The sequence below is a fragment of the Trachemys scripta genome, chromosome 16 (genome assembly GCF_013100865.1).
Source record: "Trachemys scripta elegans isolate TJP31775 chromosome 16, CAS_Tse_1.0, whole genome shotgun sequence".
Taxonomy (NCBI): Eukaryota; Metazoa; Chordata; order Testudines; family Emydidae; genus Trachemys; species Trachemys scripta.
In genome coordinates, this window is record NC_048313.1 from 16,529,863 (window position 1) to 16,549,290 (window position 19,428).

Here is a 19,428-nt window from a genome sequence, read left to right on the forward strand (position 1 = left end):
TAGCAGCCCAAGGGTCAGCCCAAGCCAAAGGCTGGAAGTTGAAGCTAGCCCAGTGCAGACTGGAAATCAGGTGTGACATTTTTAACCGGGAGGGGATTTAACCACTGGAGAGCAACTTACCCAGGGGCCTGGTCGAGTCTCCACCACTGACAATTTGTAAATCAAGATCGGATGTTTCCCTACAAGATCGTCTCATAGTTCAAACAGGAATTAATTCAGGGAAGTCCTCTGGACTCTGATCACAGAGCGTCCTTCTGACCTTCGAATCTGTAGCCCATGTTAGCGCCATGGTCTTACAACCTAAATAGGCAAAGGGAGTAGAACGATCCCCTATTTTAGATGGGGAAACTGAGGCACAGAATTGGCCATGACTTGGCCAAGGAACCGAACCCAGCTATCTCGTGTGCCTTAAACACCAACCTCCAGCTGTTGGCAAATGCCTGGGGTGTGCGTGTGAAATCAGGATAGAAAATAACCAGCCGGGTGTGCAAATTTGTTACAAACCTTTTTTTTTTTTTATTAACATTTCTGAATTCCTCTTTTTTAAATCTTTACAGTAGTTAATGTGCAATTGTCGATACTCTCAGGTCACAGGAATGAGGGAGTCACAAAAATGTCTTGGCACTTATAACACAGAACAAATACTGGCATTATTGGGGGGGCGGGGGCAGGGTTAGAGTAACAGCAGGGGGCGCTGGAGAGCAAAGAGTGAGTTGCATTAACATTTTGTAAAGTTTTGTTTTGTTTTCCTCTTTGTAAGTATGTTATGACGGGGTGGCAGAGACGGGGGGTCGGGGGGGGGATGCTTGAGATTATAGAAGCTGTTTGCATCAACTGAAAGCACTTGGAAGGCATCCATGCTGCACGGGCAGGCGCTTTGAACAAGCAGGTGTTTAGTGCTTTTTAAAGAGTAAATTAGAGAGGTTTTTTTAATCCGTTTTTTTCCCTCAGTTCGTTTTGTTTTTTTTAAAAGAAACCAAAACCAACGACGCCGGGAACGAAAGGGAAACCGACCCAGCCAACCAAAGAACTGGGGACAAACCCAGGTGCCGCGTCCCAACTCAAACGCGTAAAGTGAAGTCCGGATTGGAAAGAAAACGCAAACAATCATGTGAATACATTTGCCAGCTTAGAAAAAAAATTCCCATTGCCGGAGTGGGGGCGGGCGGGAAGGGCTTCCCACTTGAACCTGGCGCGGGGCGGGGGGGCAGATTGTCAGGTTTCCAGCACGGTTAATTCGGGGTGAAGGGATGTGCAGGCTAACACACTGCAGCCTGGGTGGACGAGCATGTGGCTAACATCCCATTTCCAGGCACGGATCTATGGCATGGGCCCTCCCTTGGCTCTTGGGAGAGTCAAGAACACTGGGGTGCAGGGGCATCTGGGATTGCCGGCACGTTGCGTAAGGAGAGGTCTCCCGAGTTACAATGTCAATGAGGCTGGAGCACCTGGAGCACGCTGTGGGGCAGGGGGGACACACGCCCATCTCAGTCCTCTCGGGGCTGGCAGGGAAGGAGGGGGACAAACAAACAAAAAAATTCTAGCTGCAGAAAGTGAGACCTACTCCCATCTCAGTTCCGGTGTCAAGCCGGAGTCACTCCTCTGAGCTCCAGACAATCCGGAGTCACTCCATTACAACCAAAGCATCAGCGGCAGACATGCACTGGTGTAACCCAACTCTGCTAAAGGGGGCTGCGGCAAACCCATTCCCACTAGGCTCCCCACCCCAGAATCCCCTCCCCCTGCATTATAAACTAAACCCCAAGTCCTGAAAGGCATTCACATGCCTAACTCCCCTGGGAATTAAGCATTTAACTCCAGGATCTGGGACTGAAATCTCATTTCCCTTTTACAATATTAAATCAAAAGTCCAGTTACTGGAGGGGTGGGAAGGAGAGGGGAATAACCAGCAGAACCAGCCCCCACGCAGAACCAGCCCCAACGCCACCACAGTCCTTATTGCGGAGCTACTTTCTCCCCCAGCCCCAGAACTTTCTGTCAGGCCAGCTGTTGGCCGCCCACATGCCTGGGAGGTTCTGGGTCTGATTCTCAAGTCCTCCCCCCGCCTCCCCAGCAGCACAAAGGGATCTGAAAGTGCCTATGGGGTGCAGAGGGCCTGGGAATTCCACCCTGCCTAGGTGGTGGAAATAGGGGGCAGATCAGACTAGTCTGTACCTCCCCAGGCCTGAAGCGGCAGTTAGAGCAGCCTCCTGGGGCTGAGATCCCCCCAGACGGCAGGGATCCCTGCTGTGACCTAGTGCAAGAACACAGACCGGGGAGATCCCAGAAGCAACCCCCACCCCAGGGGATCTCCCTGCCAGTCGCCAGATCCGGCTGATTTTCCCTGACACTCGCCACACTATGTGCCCTGCCGCGTCCTCACCGCAAACGCTGTCAGCTTGTGCTGCCCGCATCCTCTGTGGGTCACCAGGCTGGGCCATATTCCCTCCAGTTCAGTGTGTGTATATGGGGAAACTGAGGCACGGGACCGAAGGGACTCCTCCCTGTCCCAGAGCTGGGAAGAAAACCCAGGAGTCCTGGTGTGACGGCTACACCGCCGGAGCTAAAAGCAGGAGCTGCTACAGCGTGTGGGGACCAGGCACAGAGAGGGGGCTGGGGGGGCACGTAACGCACGCTGATCCGCAGCTTTCGCTGGCCCCCAGTCCCTATCCGCCCTGCTCCGTTCCCGTGACAGCTCCCATTCTGCCTGGGTAGAGCAGATCCAACCACAGGACCGGCCCCAGGGGCCTGCGCGGGGCTATCCTAAAAGTGCCCCAAGAAAGTGACAGAGCCTCACATTTCTAGCAGACCCCACTGGCCTATTGCCAAAGGCGCTGGCAGAACAGGACCGTCCACTGGTAGCTGCATAATTCTGGTCCCTAAGTCAGGGAAGTCGGATCCTGCCCCACTTCCTGTTCAGCGAGGGGTGGGGAGGGGAGATTTATATCCTGGGCCAAGGAATCTGTCCCAGTCAGCGTAAATGAACGAAATATTACAAATTAACAGCAGCCAGCCAGGCAGCGCGACGCAGCAGGTAAGGCACTTGGCAAAGTCAGGAGAGCTGGGTTCTGAGCGGGAGTGTGGTCAAATGGTTAGCGCTGTGGGAAGAGAGAGCTAGGACTCCTGGGTTCTCTCCCCAGCTCTGGGAGAGGAGTGGGGTCTAGTGGGTAGAGCGGGGGGGGTCTGGGAGTCAGGACTCCTGGGTTCTATCCCTGGCTCTGGGAGGGGAGTGGGGTCTAGTGGGTTAGAGTAGGGGGGTCTGGGAGTCAGGACTCCTGGGCTCCCCCCTGAGCCCCTCAATCCTCACCCTCAGGGCCTCTTTGTAAGGACTAGGGTATGTGCTTCAGATCAGCATCAGCGAGGGGCAGGTGACGAGCGAGCTCTCAGCCTCAGGTGCTGCATCTATCTAACAACCGGACAGGAAATTCCCTCCTCGAGGCGAGAGTCACAAGACACCACTTTGATCCCCCTCCAAGCCCGGCCGCCATCTCAGGTGACACCCCGGGGCACCAAACCGGAGACCCCCAAGAGCTCCCAGCGTGGCCACTACCATACTCCATGCTCTGCAGACACACACTGAGGGGGGGCTGTGACACACATCTGCCCCCCCCCTCCCCCCGGGCAACCCACACCCTCTGGTAGAGGAGAGAGACTGGGCAGCTGTAGGGGAAGCCAGTTATTTCCCATCACCTGGAGCCTGCCCCCTGCTGGACAAAGGCTGCAAGGACTGTCAAACAACATAGGCCAAGCTAAAAAGGTTTCGGTTTAAAAAAAGGGAGTCATTCTCACACTTGTTTAGAGGGCTTTTTTACCCCAGCTCTAGGCTCTGTATTTTCTAGACTATTTTAATTGCTCTGGGAAATAGGATTTTTGCGGGTCTGGTTTCACTATGTGAATCTCATCACCTCCCTCCCCTGCCTGGAGGGGAACTCAAAGTGAAACTGTAAAAGTGACCACGAAGCGAATGAACCAGCACGATTCTCCTGGGACACGGCAGGCTGGGGCTATCGTGGGCAGAGTAGGAAGATCTGAGTTCTGATCTTTAGGACAAGACACAAGGGGCTTACATTGCAGCAAGGGCTCTAGAGGTTGGACGTTAGGAAATACGTCCTGACTGTCAGGGTGGTGACGCACTGGAATAAATGACCAAGGGATGTTGTGGAATCTCCATCATTGGAGATTTCTGAAAGCAGGTTAGACCTACACCAGTCAGGGATGATCTAGATAACACTTAGTCCTGCCTGAGTGCAGGGGACTGGACTAGATGCCTCTCGAGGTCCCTTCCAGTCCTGTGATTCTATGGATGGGACAGACACTGTAAAATCCCCTCCAGTCTCCGAATCCCCGGTGGTTATAAGTAAAACAGCTGAAGACTTTGTAAAAATATGTTATAACAAATCTATCCCCACCCCAGATTTAACTGTTATCACTTGCAATTTCACGGCGGGATTAGAACTCAGATCCTCCCGCTCTACACAGGAGAACCCCCCAGCCCTCTGCGCTACGAAAGAACCACGCTTCTATTTCGCAGTGTTGGGCTCTTGTCCCACAGGTGAGCAGTTCAGATTTCAGCCCGCAGGGCGGCGCGGGGCTCCCAGCCATGAGCACATTACAATTGGGGGCGGCCGCTTCCTGGCGAGCGTTACAGAATGTGCCTCTAACTACAGAAGTAACCCCACTGGATTCAGTGCCCAGAGCGGGGCGTACAGGCCTAACAATGCTTTGACAGTATCCTTTCTGAAAGTGAAATAAAGTCGTTACAGTGTCATTGGGAAGCCAGTTACAGTGTCATTGGAAAGTCCCCCATCCCCCGCTTCATAATTATTATTTTTAAATCGGGAGAGGGGGGGATAGTGAAATCAGTAAAAATATGCACCAAAAAAATAATGTTTCATACACCACCACATTTAAAAAACACACGTTAAAACAAGGAGCAATTAAAAAAAAAGGTTATTTCAAATAACTAACAAACACCACACGCTCGTCTTTGATTTCTAGTCAGTTACCATGATCCCAAAGTCTTTGCTTTTCATTTCTTCAAGAGCCAAACTAACCAATGACGCTGATCTAGAGACAAGGTTAGCCACGCAAGCCACCAGTAGCCAGACCAACGGGCCCCTGACCTCGAAATCTTTCCAAACAAATTGTGATAAAACAGGGTTGGGAGGAAAACGAGGGGAGGGGCTAACGAGTGACATTTGGTCCAAGTTTCAAATTTTGTCCCAATGGGATGTTTTGTCCCAGTGCAAAGCATTTCGCTGCACTCTTTACAGCTGATCAAAATCCCAGAAAGAAACATTTAAAGAGAGAAAAAAAAAATCAAAACCTTTTCCTCCAACATTTGGAATTTTGCCAGTGAGCCAGTAAAGTTTCTGAATTGTAGACAAATCTGAACCAATCCCACGCCCTAGGGCCCGATCCAGCAAAGCGCTTAAGCACACGCTTAACTTTAAGCATGTGCGTCGTCCCACTGATTTCATCAGAACTTCTGGCGTGCTTAAAGTTAAGCAGGCTCCATCGGGCTTCCCTGGCTCAGGTCCCAGCGCTCAGCATCTCACAGGAGCGGGCCCCGAGTCATCCTAGGATAATGCACGAGGGGGCGGAGTCTGCTTTTCCACTGACAAGTTGGCACACCCGGCAGAAGGCTGTTCTTAACAGCCCAACGGCCTGACCCTCAGCTCGTGTGAACTGGCAGACGCCAACGGAGCTGCAGCCAATTCATACCAGCTAAGGATCTGGCCCCATTGACTTTAGTGGAGCCACGCAGATTTTCATCCCCTGGGGATCTGCCCCACTAGGCGGAATTCACACCGGCACGGGTCTTTTTTGTCACGTTAAATTCTAGTTCAAGCGTGTAAGCGACGCATAGATCTGGAGTCAGCCTGCTGAACGGGGGTGAATTTTACATATTCTGATTGATTGGAAATTTTTTTTAAAGGATTATACTTTGATATTACGTTCTTAAAGTGTTAAAAATACACACACTAGAAACATTTATGTGGGAGGGCGTCTCAAACCCACCACAGCTGGTGGCTTAAAAATTATTAATTAAGAGGATTTATGCTCTTACAATTTTTGGAAGCACAATTTTTGCAGGCAGCTGTTTTCCAGACACACAAGACTAGTTCATTTCTTCCCCCCCCACACACACTTCTCTTTTCACTAAAAAGGAGATCAAATGGTCAGACATTCCAGGCGGAAAAGTTTTTACTAAAAAAAAATCTAAACAAAAAACCAACCACCTCTCCCTTTCTTTCTGCTGCAGCCGTGTGCGTGAGAGAGAGGGGAATGTATTTGCAGTCAAAAGAAACCGTGACTAATAAAGATTGTAAGCAGCTTTGAGATCTATTGATGAAAACCACTATATTAATAATATCACCTCGCGGGAAGCTCTGGGTAATTACAAGTCTGATACAAAATGCAGCTGTAACAGCGTGTGATCATCACACCATCGCGGAGTGGGCAGAACGGTTTTACAGCCACTCACCCGTCGCATGGGGATATTCAGCAAAGCTGTTTAATAGGGAATAAAGGACAAAGAACCATAGAAATGTGGGGCTGGAAGGGACCTCGAGAGGTCGCCATGTCCAGCTCCCTGCGCTGAAACTGGGCCAAGTAAACCCGGACCATCCCCGACAGCTAATCGTCCAGCCTGTCCTTAAAACCCGGCCACGATGGAGATTCCACCACCTCCCTTCCACGCCCCCTCTAGTTGCAAAGCGTTTCTAATATCAGACCTAAATCTCCCTTGCTGCAGATTAAACCCGTTACTTCTTGTCCTGTCTCCGGTGGACAGGGAGAACGACGGATTCCTGTCCCCTTTATAACGGCCCTTAACATAGCTGAAGATTTATCAGATCCCCCTTCAGTCTGCCTTTCTCACGGCTAACCAGGCTCAGGGTTTTTAACCTCTCCTCATCGGCCAGGTGTTCGAAACCTTTGATCCCTTTCGGCGCTCTCCTCTGGCCTCTCTCCAGTTTATCCACCTTTTTCCTAAAGTGCAGCACCCAGAACTGGGCACCGGACTCCAGCTGAGACCCTGCAGTGCTGAGGAGCGACAGGGACCTCCCACACCTGACCACCGCCCTCCTGTTAATGCACCCCAGAACGAGGCGAGTCTTTTTTTGTCATTTGATTTTTCCTTCTCCAGTGAAATATTTTGCCCTTGTCTTTACTGAATTTCATCTCTCTCCAATTTGTCCAAGTCGTTTTGAATTCGAGCCCTGTCCTCCAAAGTGCCCGCAACCCCCCTCCTTCCCCCCCCGGCTCGGACATCCGCACATGCCAGAAGCGCGGGTCCCACTCCATCATCCAAGTCAATGAAAATATTGACTAGGACCAGACCCAGGTCTGACCCATGCGGGACGCCGCAAGAGACATCCTCCCAGTTCTACAGCTATAACTCCTCTTTGAGTCTTCCCGCCACCCATCTGATACTAATTTCATCTAGATCACACTTCCCTCGTTTGCTGATGAGGTCATGCGTCAAAAGCCCACCTAAAATCAAGATCTATCGTGTCTACTGCTTCCCCCCACCCGCGAGGCCAGTAACCCTGTCAAAGAAGGAAATTAGCTTGGTTTGGCGTGATTTGTTCTTGACCAATCCATGCCGGCTAATTCCTTGTCACCCCATTGTCCTCTAGGGGCTTATAAATTGCTGGTTTAATCATCTGTTCCACTGCCTTTCCAGATATCAAAGTCAGGCTGACTGCTCTGTGATTCCCGGGGGCCTCTTTGCTCCCCTTTTAAAGATCGGCACTATGTTTGCCCTTCCCTGGTCCTCCGGGATTGCTTAAGTCCTAATAACCCTGCCTGGGGTAACCCATACCAAGGGCTCGTCTATGCTAGCGATGTGGAGATGCGGCTTGTACCGACAAAGGAAGTTCTATTCCAGCACAGCATTGTCTCCCCGAACGCCATCAACTATGTATCTCCACCGGGTGTTGTGGTGGGACAGCTATGCCGGGAGGAGGTTGTGATTATGTCACACGCCCAGACAACACAGCTATGCCGGCAAAACTTTGTAGCTAGACGAAGCCCTACACACAGATGTTGCACCGGTTTCAGGTCAATCGGTTTAATTGTGTGTGGACACTCTTATATGGGTTTCAAACTGGTTTAGCTTGCACCTGTAATTTTAGAGGCAGGAGCCAGGTTTAAAGTCGTATAGGAACGTCCACACACACAAATGTTGCATCTAGTTTAACTACATCCGTGTGAAAACCACCCCCTTTGATCCAGTAATATACGTGTGGGTGTAGGGTAGGCTCGAGAGAAGGGGAGCGCTTTGCTCGTCTCCACGGCAGATTTAACTCAGGTTCAGGACCTGGTTTCCCCCATCACACGCTTCACATTCAGACACCGCTACCCGAGCCACATGGGGCGGACGCTGAGTTAGCAATCCGAGGGACGAGCTAACTGCAGTCACAACAATCAATAGATGATGGTCCTCCAATCCCTTCCCACAAGCCCCCTCGGCAGCCAATGCTGTGTACGCTCTAGCCATCTGACCCAGGGCCAGAAGTGATCTGCCTTTACATGCCTCTGCTTAACGTCCTCAGGTTCACAGCACTGCAGAGTCAAGCGGCTCAGGCCAACGCTTGCAGCACGGAATGGCCAGGGTTTGAACCCTCCAATCGGGCGGAGCATGGTGCGTGTGAACTCCCCCAGGGACAAGCCAACAACCGTTTTGATTTTCTATCTTTCTACTAATCCCCTCTCCCCATCCGCCGTCACGTACACAAAACGATCTGACTTGCTACAGCAACTAGAGAGACCGTCCACATGGCGTTACGCCTCCATCCTTAACCTCCGGCAGCTGATCACCCCAGTCTGATCCCGCTGGGGTACAGGGCTACACAAGGGGGATGGGAGAGGGGGTCAGACCCCAACAAAGTTACTATTCACAGCCCCCCAACTCCTGAAATGTAGATTTTTTTACATTACATTTTAAATGTTTTTTTTTTTAAACTTTCCCTGTCCCCATAACCTAATTATGGGGAAAGTTTTATCAGCTCCAAGGGGTACCGACTCCTGGGATAGGGCACTGACTTAAAAAGAAAACAGAAGGTGGCAAAAAAAAAATTCTAAGAGGGATAACGATGTTTTCATGTTGGCATTTTAATTTCCAATTTGGGGGTGTGGTTGTTTTTTCTTTTAATTTAAAAATGTTCACAGATGCAACAACCACAACAATAGTAATAATACTTAGCAGCTTTTCCAAGGTAAGAATCATTATCCCCATTTTGCAGATGGGGAAACTGAGGCACAGAGAGGGGTAAGTCGGTAGCAGAGCTGGGAACAGAACCCAGGAATCCTGACTCCCAGCCCCCTGTAACAACCACCAGTCCACACGCCATTCCCAGAGCTGGGAACAGAACCCAGGAGTCCCTGACTGCAAAGCAACACAGAAGTGAAACTGACTAGAAAGGGAATGTGAAATTAACCAGTGTCATTTCAAGAAAACATACAGCATCAATTCCAGGAATGGAAACAGGGCCTAGTGCTTAAGAAGCAGCATGTGAACATGTCAATGAACACACACACACGCTTACAGATGAATCCTGTCTGTGTTTGCAGGATCGGGGTCTACACGTTTAAAATCACAACTTGGGATCCTGCCATTAATCAGAAAGGATTCAAATAGATTACTCTTTTTCTTTTGCCTCGACAATGCCCCTTGCTATTTAAAAAACAAACACGGCCTTGCATATCGCATTCAGGGTCTCATCTATGCTGGATTTTGGTTTTACATCAGCGTAGCTATAGTGATGTCAGTGTCAACGCTCCGTGCCCGCGCGCTCCTCTCCCCCCCCCCCAAAAAAAAAAAATCAGAAAAAAAGTTGCATCAGGTTGAACAAACCCTGTTCACCCTGAAGCAGAACGTTTTGTTTTGGAGCATTTTTTTAAATGGTATTTCTAAAATAAAATTGAAGGTCATTTCTAAACCACACGTTATGTTGAAACGTTGAAATCATTTGAAAATGTCAAAACAAAACGTTTCGGGGGATGGGTTGGGCCAAAACAATTGGGTGAAACTGCCCCGGTTCGGCGGCGAATCCGCCTTTTTCAGCCAAAAGAAATCTCAGCCAACACTTTTCACCCAGCTCTGCCGCTGATCTCGAATTTCAAGTGAGCGTAACCCGACCCCCCTTGGCTGGGGACTGAATCTCAGACTTGTGGCAAAATAAGCCCAAACTGCGACCAGGTGAGCTGAAAGATGTGGCCCATTAGAGGATTCAAACCTTTACATGCAGCCTGGCCACTTGAGGGAGACAAAGCAACAGGAAATTGGGTTGGCTCTGGGCAGGGTTCAAATCCCCATAGAGGTCACTTGTGAGTCGCTGCACTCGGATCTGACACTACGTGGTGGGAAGGGGAAAGAAGAAAAAATCCAGTGTAGACGCAATGTGAAAAGACATCACAGCCAGAAGCGTTGCTCTGTCACTTGCTTTAAAAAAAAAAGCCCCCATTCAGAGACGCACACGTTAAGCCCCATCCTTTATCTCCACCCTCATCACTGCAACACGCGGATGGATGAAAGAAAACGGGACTTTGGCACTTAAGATGAATAAGGTCAAAGGCCCATTTTGACTGAATTCAAGAGGTGCTTAAAGTTAAGCGCATGCTTACATGCTGTCTTGAACAGATGCTTTTTAGAAATCAGGGTCTTAATTTGGATTTTTATTTTCCTGTAAAAATCATCCGGGCACACTTTGTACGAAGGCTCCATTCGTAAGCGGTTTGCACGGGGTTAATGACGGCTTGAATGCACGGTTAATCCGTTCTCAGGGATGGTTATCGAATCCAATGGGAAGCTTAGATCCAGCTGCCACACACCCTCCGCTCCTGTCTTTGATATGCTTGAGATATGATCCATCATTTATTGCCCCTTTGCAAACCACCTATAAACAGAACCTGCATATAGAGCGTAATCAATTATTTACAGATCTATTTAAAGAGAGCTCATTAAAAGCACGGATCCTGCACAACGCAAAGGGGAGGAAAGGGGGGGGATTTCCCCGATTTGACTCACAAGGCTACCCACAAAAACATCCGCCCGCCCGGGAAGAACAGCGTGAGATCAAAACTGCCCACACCGCCGACCCCTCTCTCATTACCCACACTGCATTAGGAACCGAGGATGATTTTGGTTTTTTAAAGAGACGGTGCAACTTTTTTTTCCCCCCTGGCAAACCGAAAACAAAAACAAAAAACAGATTAAACTCAAATCAACGTGGGACGCTAAAAATAATCAACTTAAGAAATTAAAATAAAATAAATCAGTGAATGGAAAGGGCTAAAGGGAGGAAGCGGTTTTTACTGGAGGCTCTCGGCCGAGGTCCCTGCATCCCCGTCGTGACTGCCTGTCTCAAAGTTGTGCTCCACTCCCATGATGTCCGGCTCCATCTTCCCAGTGTCGTTGATGAACGTGGTGTAGGTGTCCCCTTCTGCCATCAGCAGCTTCAGTTTGGGGATCCAGCTCTTACGGACCACGCGCCGGGCATTCGTGCACATGTCGGCGGCGATGGCGTTCATCTCGCTCTCTTTGAAGTTGGGGGCGAAGTTCTGGCAGTAGACTGGGGAGCGGGGCGGAAAAAGAAGCCGCTTATTAGTCAGGCAACCAAGCTAGCACCCCCCTGGAAAGTTGTGAGACCCCCTCCCAGTGCCAGATCCACAGAGGACAGGAGCCTGTTGGAGCCCAGCGTAACACTAGGATGTTTCCCCCCAGCCCAACAAAAAATGCAGCTTCCGCAACACCAAACTTGTTTTGCAAATTCACGTCCGTTTCGCCTAATTGTTCATTTAGGGCAAAAAGCCTAACAAAAAATTATACAAAAAAATAATTGATTTTTCGGTTTGAAGCGACTTTTCGTTTCAATGCATCTGAAGAAGTGAGGTTTTTTACCCATGAAAGCTTATGCCCAAATAAATCTGTTAGTCTTTAAGGTGCCACCGGCCTCCTTGTTGTTTTTGAGGAGACAGACTAACACGGCTACCCCCTGATACTTTTCGTTGCAATGTTCCCTTCCGAGTTCAAAGAGTGTTTTGAAATGGTCAAACCAAAAGACGCCGGTTTCAACTAAACAAAATGTTTCGTTCCACCCAAAACTCTTTTTTTCCCAATCGTTTCATTCGCCAACAATTTCAGAAGTTTTCATTTTCGCTCCCACCAGGAACTAACATTTTTGTTCCACCCAAACTATTCATGGCTTATTTTTACTTTTTGATTCACCAAAACGATCAACCCTGCCCCCCTACTTCCCAACTTTTCTAAATTGTCAACGAACGAAAAAAATCTGTTCTTTGCCCTGCTGGTTAGGAACCAACTATTGGAAACCAACCGACAACAAACAAAAATCCTGTTTTCCAGAGTGATTGAAATAGTCTAAAACCAGCCAATATTAGATGTGGGGTAAAAACGGTGGGAATTATTATTATTTTAAAAAACAATAAGCTTTTTAAGTTTGGGCCTACATTTATTGACTGTCCCTCTGCAGCCTCTGACCAGCAGGGGGCGTGATCTCAGTGATGGGAAATTCCTGTCTCTGCCTTTAGATCCCCATTCTCTACCCCCCCCACCCCACACACACACATAATGAGTGTAATTCTCCCTCTGTGCATCTGGGGTCCTCCTCTGTGCTGTTCTGCAAAGGAGAGTCTGGCCCTTTAACAGGGGGCGGGGCCAGGATTAGGCCACCCCTTCCCCAGATGGAGCATACAAGGGTCATGTGACGGAGAGCATGTGACTCAGAACTAGGGTGACCAGACAGCAAGTGTGAAAAATTGGGACGGGGGGGGTGAGGGGTAATAGACGCCAATATAAGAAAGAACCCTGAATATCGGGACTGTCCCTAGAAAACCGGGACATCTGGTCACCCCACTCAGAACAGAACAGAAACCCCCGCTGCAATGCTCAGAACCAGAACCAATGCTCAGAACAGGCCTTGGCATCACAGCCGCCTTCTGTGCCCGCTGGGTCTCTGGGCCTGCCCCCCACTGGTCTCTGGATGCCCAGGCCAGGATCTCCTTAATGAGCCTGATGCAAAGGGCATGAAGCTCAATGGGGAAGATGCAACGGGCTTCGGGTCAGGCCCCATAGCGTCACTGGGACTCCGAGCAGCCCACCTGGATGGGGGGCAGTACCATCTGCTGGGAGACAGGCTTTGGAGCCCCGCGCATCCCCCATGGGGCCTGAAGGATGCTGCCTTGTGGAGCCCCTGCCCCACATACTCACACTTCACGGCATGCAGGACCCTGCTGTCTAGCGGCTTCCGGCTGGGGTCGTTGGTGGACGAGCGGATGCCGGTGCCACAGCTGTTTGCCAGAGTGTTCCTAGCGAGGGGAAAGCATTGAGAATGAGAACCAATGCTGCCCTGCTCTGACCCCTAGACCCCCATCCCCTACTCAAATGCGGGCAAAGAACCCGGAAGTCTTCACTCCCAGTGCCCCCCGCTCTACCCCCGCCAGTCCCTTACCATAGGTCGGGGGGAACCCAGTTCTGATTCCTGGCCCCTTGTGCTCTAACCACTAGACCCCACTCCCTTCCCGGAGCTGGGGCTAGAACCCCGGAGTCCTGGCTCCCAGCCCCCCTGCTCTAACCCTCCAGCCCCCACACCCCTCCCAGAGCCAGAGAGAGAACCCAGGAGTCCTGACTCCCAGTGCTGCATCAGGCCTGGCAGGACAGGGAAGGGGACAGGAAAAGGGAGCCGCAGCCCCACCCCCACAGTACAGAAAGCCAAAATTCACCGATCGAAAAAGGAGGCCAGAAGCCGTCTCAGAAGCACTTTGTGCCGCGTCCCCGCGCTGACATGGCAGTTCATCAGCTGCGCCCGGGTGATGTACACGTTCGTGCCTAGGCGGGGTGGGAAAAAAAACCCATTAGGACCCAGACGTGTCCCTCTGACTCCCCACAAGGGGGTGCGACCAGGGAACAGCCTCCATTCCTGCCTCGCTGCCGAGCCCACAGAACGGAGCCGGAGCACAACTCGCCGTGGGATGGGAGCCTCGATCCCCGACCTGGTGGCGACAGCCAGCGGCTTCTGCATGGCGATGGGAGGTCCTGGCTTCGGGGCAACACGGGATGGGGGACGGGGCTGTAATGCAGCATACGCTAGGGCACGGGAGGTTAACGACGACGATTGGGGCCCACTGCTGTGCTCAGCACCCCATGGACCTCCCCACCATAACGAAATTCGGGGTCCTCTGCTGTATCGCATGCCCCATGGGCCCCCTCCTCCAACCAAGATCAGGGTCCCTTGCTGTGCTGGTCACCCCACAGACCCCACCCCCAGCCAAGATTGGGATCACCTATTGTGCCAAGCACCACACAAGCACCCCCCAGCCAAAATCGGGGTCCACCCATCATTAGGGCCCTACCAAATTCACCGTCAATTTTGGTCAATTTCAAAGCCACAGGATTTTTAAAACTGTAAATTTCACGGTTTCAGTGACATTTCACGGGGTTGTAACCCTGGGGGTCATGGGCTGGGGGGAGGGGGGGGTCGCAAGGCTATTGTAGGGCAAGTCGCAGTATTGCCGCCCTCACTTCTGCGCTGCTGCTGACGGCGACGCTGCCTTCCGAGCTGGGTGGCCGAAGAGCAGCAGCTGCTGGCCAGGCTCTGAAGGCAGCACGGCCGCCAGGAACAGCACAGATGTGAGGGTGGCATGGGGCGGGGGGAGGGGGGGAGGTTCCCCACTTGTGTGGGGGAGTGCAAGGGCCGGCCTATACCATGGTTGGGCGGGTGACCAGTCCAAGGTCCCTTTGACCTCTGAACGCCGGGACACAGGGCCCAGAGGCAGGGAAAGCCAGGGCTGGGATCCTGGCCAGGTTGGTGAGGGACCTTCCTCTTCCCCTGCAGGGGCTGCTTCCGGGGTCGGCTCAGATCCACCTCCAGGAACCTTCCCCGGTGGCACGAAGCTCTGCGGCTGCTGGCAGGGAGCCCCGCTCTGATGGCAGCACAGAAGTAAAGGTGGCAATATCGCTCCCCCCTACAATAGCCTTGTGACCCCCCACAACCGCAGTTTGGGCTGGGACCCCTCGTTTGAGAAACGCTGGTCTCCCCTGTGAAATCTGGTCTTCTGTGTACTTCTACCCTACGCTATATGGATTTCACGGGGAGACCAGATTCCACAGCCCGTGACGCGTTTTTCACAGCGGTGAATTTCTTAGGGCCCTACCCATCATTCCGGGCCCGGCACAGCCCCTCTCCCCAGATTGAGACTGGAGCCCTCTCTCATGCGGGATGCTGCATAGACAGCTCCCGCCCCTGAGCGAGTCCCCAGCAGTCCAGGCCCTGCATAGACCCAGGGTGGGATGGGAAACTGAGGTACAGGGTGGGGGGAACTTGCCCGAGGTCACCCAGTAAGGCAGTGGCAGAGCTGGGAACAGAACCCAGGTCTGGCGAGTGCCAGCCCGTTGGGCCTCACTGCCTCTCCTGTCACTGGCTCCCATTGGCCAGTGCCCAGGAACACGTGCTCAGCTCCCGGTAAGGGAAGAACCCCACTGAGTTTGAGTTTGGATCAAGCCCTACGATAGTGGCAACACATTCACCTGCTGCAACTCAATTAGCCCCCCTGCCCCCAAACCCAGACTGGTCTCTGCCTCCTCCCCTCAGGTCTGCCCACCCCCCACCTCCACGCACCTGTCACGAGCTCCAGCTTCTCAGCAGGGTCGCCCTCGTCGTACAGCTTGGGGTGACACCGGTTCCCGATCTGGTTGATGAGCTCGGCCGGTAGCGACGCCAGATCTTGCCGCACCCGGATCCGGTTGCGAGACTCAGAGGCCACCTGGTCGGGCAGGGCTTCCACCTTCTCTGCGGCTGCTGCTGCTGCGGGCCGGGGGGAGTAGAGGGTGAACACACAGAACACAGCTCCTAGGCCTAAACATTCAGGCTAGTGGGGTGGGGGCAGCCTGGGAGCCAGGACTCCTGGGTTCTTTACCTGGCTCTGGGAGGGGAGGGGAGTCTAGTGGTTAGAGCAGGGGGGGACTGGGAGTCCGGACTCCTGGGTTCTACTCCCAGGTTTGCCACCGACTCACTACAGCGACCAGGACCCGTGATTCTTTGTGTCAGTTTCCCTTTCCGGGAGCTGACGGTAATTTTTAACCCCCACACAGACGGGATCTGGAACGCGAGGGGTTTGTCTCTCCAGCTGGAGAAGAGCGAACTCTCCCCTGTTACAAGGGGGATCACCGGCCCAGCTCCCCTCCCAGCCATGGGTCCGTGTGAATTTAAACGCCCCCTTGCAGACGGGCTTCTCTAGCCGCTGAGTGACCCTCAGCCCCACCGCTGAGCCCTGCTTTGATAGCAACCTGGGTGTGCCCGGCCCACTGGGAACCGGGCTGAGACCCAGCGAAACTCAGCTGAGCCTTTATCCAAGGAGAAGCCTGGAACAGCTGGAGAAACCCCAGAAAAACCAGCATCTCCAGGCCTTGCCCAGGTCGTTGATTTAAGGTTTCTACGCCCAGATGTTGCCGCTCACATCCTTGTCTTACCCCCGCCGCTGGGATATCTGGGTGCCTCACAATCTTTAATGCATTTCTCCTCACTGCACTCCGGGGAGGCAGGGCAGGGATCCCCAGTGTACAGGTGGGAAACTGAGGCACAGAGAGACCAAGCAACATGCCCACAGTCACACTGGGAACTTGTGGCAGAGCTGGGAATTGAACCTGGGTCTTTAGGGCACTGGGCCACCCTTCCTTTCTTGCATCCGAAGAAGTGGGCTGTAGTCCACGAAAGCTTATGCTCTAATAAATTTGTTAGTCTCTAAGGTGCCACAAGTCCTCCTGTTCTTCTTCTTCCTTTCTTGAGTTCTCTAAGCTCTTCCAGGCCAGACTCTCCAGCTAGCGTGGCTGGATTCACCTCGCAATGCAAACAAGTCATCGTCCTCGCCCGCCCATAACCCTGACATCGAATGTATCACACCCAGCGGCAGAGCAGAAGCCCCGCCCCTTCCCTCGGCCACGCCCCAAAGGGGTGGAGCAATAAGTCCCTCCCCTTCCCCCAGCCACTGCTCTAGGGAGAGAGAAGCAGTATAAGCTCCAAGCTCCGCCCCTTCCCATCTCCCTGTGCCATGCCCCCAAGGGGGCAGAGCACTAGCGCTCCTCCCCTTTCCCAAGCCCCTCCCCCTGAGGGGCGGAGCATTAAGGGCCCCTCCCCATTCGGCCATGCTCACCTGCCTGCCCTACATTCATCATGCTGTACATCGTGTACATGTTGCAGATCTGCCGGTACTGCTCATCGGAGCCTTCCTCGGCCGCGTCCTCCTCTTCATCCTCCTCGTTGTGATAGGAGCTTGGGCTGTCGCTCGTGTAGGCGCTGGACGTGCCGGGGCTGGTCTGGTCGGACGTGCTGGGCCCGCTAACCACGCCGGACCCGCCGCCTCCTCCTGCTTGCGCCCCCTGCTGCTGCTGCTGCTGCCGGTTGCCTCCTAGGTCCTGCGTGGAGAACTTGGCCATTTTGCGGCTCCCGTTGTTGCCTCCTCCCCCACCTCCGCCGCCTCCTCCCTCCTTCTGGCCGTTGTCCCAGAGCCGCTTGACCACGAAAGTGCACTGGACGGAGTCCGACTCCTGCTGCTCTGTCTTGACGCGGGACACCAGGGGCAAGGGGGTGTTACAGGAGGGCCAGGTGGAGGTCTGGGCCACGGGGCTCTGGGGCTCGGAGGAAGGGGTCTCCTCGGCATGCAGGCCCTGGGAGTCGCAGCTGGGGGAGCTGACCTTCAGGAAGAACTCAGTCCCTTTCTCCATGATCTCCTGGATCTGGAGGAAGCCGGCCGTGTACATCAGCAGGAACTGGTCTCCCACGTTCATGCTCAGCCGGCCCGTGTAGCAGAAGCTGAGAATCTGCTGGAAGGACTGGGGCTGCACGGCCGCCGGCAGCTCCACCACCGCGCTCTTGCTGTTGTTGAAAAGGTCCCGGAAGTAGGAGCTGCTGGCCGCCAGGACGGCCCGGTGAGCCTTGAAGGCGTGGCCTTTCACCACCACCGAGACGTCGCAGTACAACCCCTGCAGGCGCTGCTCGTTCAGGCACTCCAGGATGCTGTTGCCGAAGTTGGGGATCTCCATCTGCAGCGTCTGCGCCATAGTCGTCTCCTCCTGGCGTGGGGTGGGGGCGGGGAGGCGGCGGGGAGGCGGCGGGGGGTCTGCTGGAGACAGGGCGGAGGGGAAAGCCACGGGGAGGGGAGAGGAGGAGACGGACGGACGGATGGAGGGATACACGTGATGGGTGGGCATGCCCCATGATGGATGGACGGGTGGGGATGGATGCACATGGACCACAATCAGATACACCAGTGGAGATGCAGGGGGATGGACAGATAGGTACGGATGACAGCAGACGGAGACGGACAGGTGGGTGGATATGACAACAGAGACAGACAGACGGGGTAGGTGGATGCAGACATGGAGAGAGAGGTAGAAAAGGAGAGGGAAGAAGAGAAGACAAGGGGAAGGCAAACAGGGAGGCGGTGCGCGTTGAGGGAGGCAAGGAAGCTGTTGCCGGGGGGAGACAGGCGAGACACGGAAGCAGGGGGTGGGGGTCATGATAAAAGGGAGGGGGGGGGGAATAAAAAGGAAAGTGCATTAGCTATTTGCCTGGCTGTGACGGAGCGTCCCAGTCCCGTCAGGCAGGTTCACATTAAGATCTTTAGGCTGCCGCTGTGTGGGGCCCGCGTTGTATTTAAACCCTGGGGAATGAACCCGCAGTGGGGTCCAGCAGAAGGGGTTGAACCTAACACCTCTGGATCCCACAGCCAGAGTCCCACCTGAGCTAAAAAAGAAGCCCATTCGCTCAGAGGCAACCGCAGGCTGATAAACCCCAATCCGTGTCCGTAGGATACTTTCATAGACCCCACGGCCAGAAGGGACCGTCGTGATCTGTAGAACCCAGGCCACAGAACGGCCCCGAATGAATTCCTAGAGCAGAGCCATTCGAAACACACCCAGCGACGGAGAAGCTGTCGGTAAGTTGTTCCACTGGTTACTCTCCGTCTGAGTTTGTCTAGCTTCAACTTCCAGCCAGAGGATCGTGTTCGAACCTTCCTCGGCTAGACAGAAGAGCCCGTTACTCCCCAGGTAGATCAAGTCACCCCTTAACCTTCTCTTGAATAAGCTAACTGGAGCCTGGAGCCTATCATCACGGGGCAGGTTTTCTATTCCTTTAGATCATTCTTGTGGCTCTTCTCTGACCCCTCTTCAATTTATCAACATCCTTCTTGAATCGTGGGCACTGGATTCCAGCCGTGCTCGCCCCAGTGCCGAATGCAGAGGGAAAATCTCCTCTCTGCTCCTACTCCACGTTCCCGTTTATACGTCCCCGGATCCCACTAGCTGTTTTGGCCTCAGCGTCGCGCTGCTCAGCTGATTATCCACCACAACCAAATCTTTTGCAGAGTCCCCGCTTCCCAGGAGAGAGCCCCCCGGCCTGGAAA

The 19,428-nt window shown here is 53.2% G+C and overlaps 1 protein-coding gene across 2 annotated transcripts; it reads right to left on the reverse strand.

Annotated features, from left to right (window-relative positions):
- Positions 1-492: 492 nt before the first annotated feature.
- On the reverse strand, positions 493-18,127 carry NACC1 (nucleus accumbens associated 1). Of its 2 annotated transcripts, none has more exons than XM_034792259.1 (5): positions 17,176-18,127; positions 15,645-15,827; positions 13,750-13,855; positions 13,238-13,335; positions 493-11,579 (listed from the first exon to the last, which is right to left on the reverse strand). In XM_034792259.1, the coding sequence occupies exons 1-5, from the start codon at positions 18,080-18,082 to the stop codon at positions 11,320-11,322; spliced, it is 1,554 nt and encodes a 517-aa protein (XP_034648150.1). In that variant the 5' UTR covers positions 18,083-18,127; the 3' UTR covers positions 493-11,319. The 2 variants fall into 2 exon arrangements, with proteins under 2 accessions (XP_034648150.1, XP_034648149.1); XM_034792258.1 differs by having other exon boundaries at positions 15,645-15,830.
- Between the last annotated feature and the right edge of the window lie 1,301 nt (positions 18,128-19,428).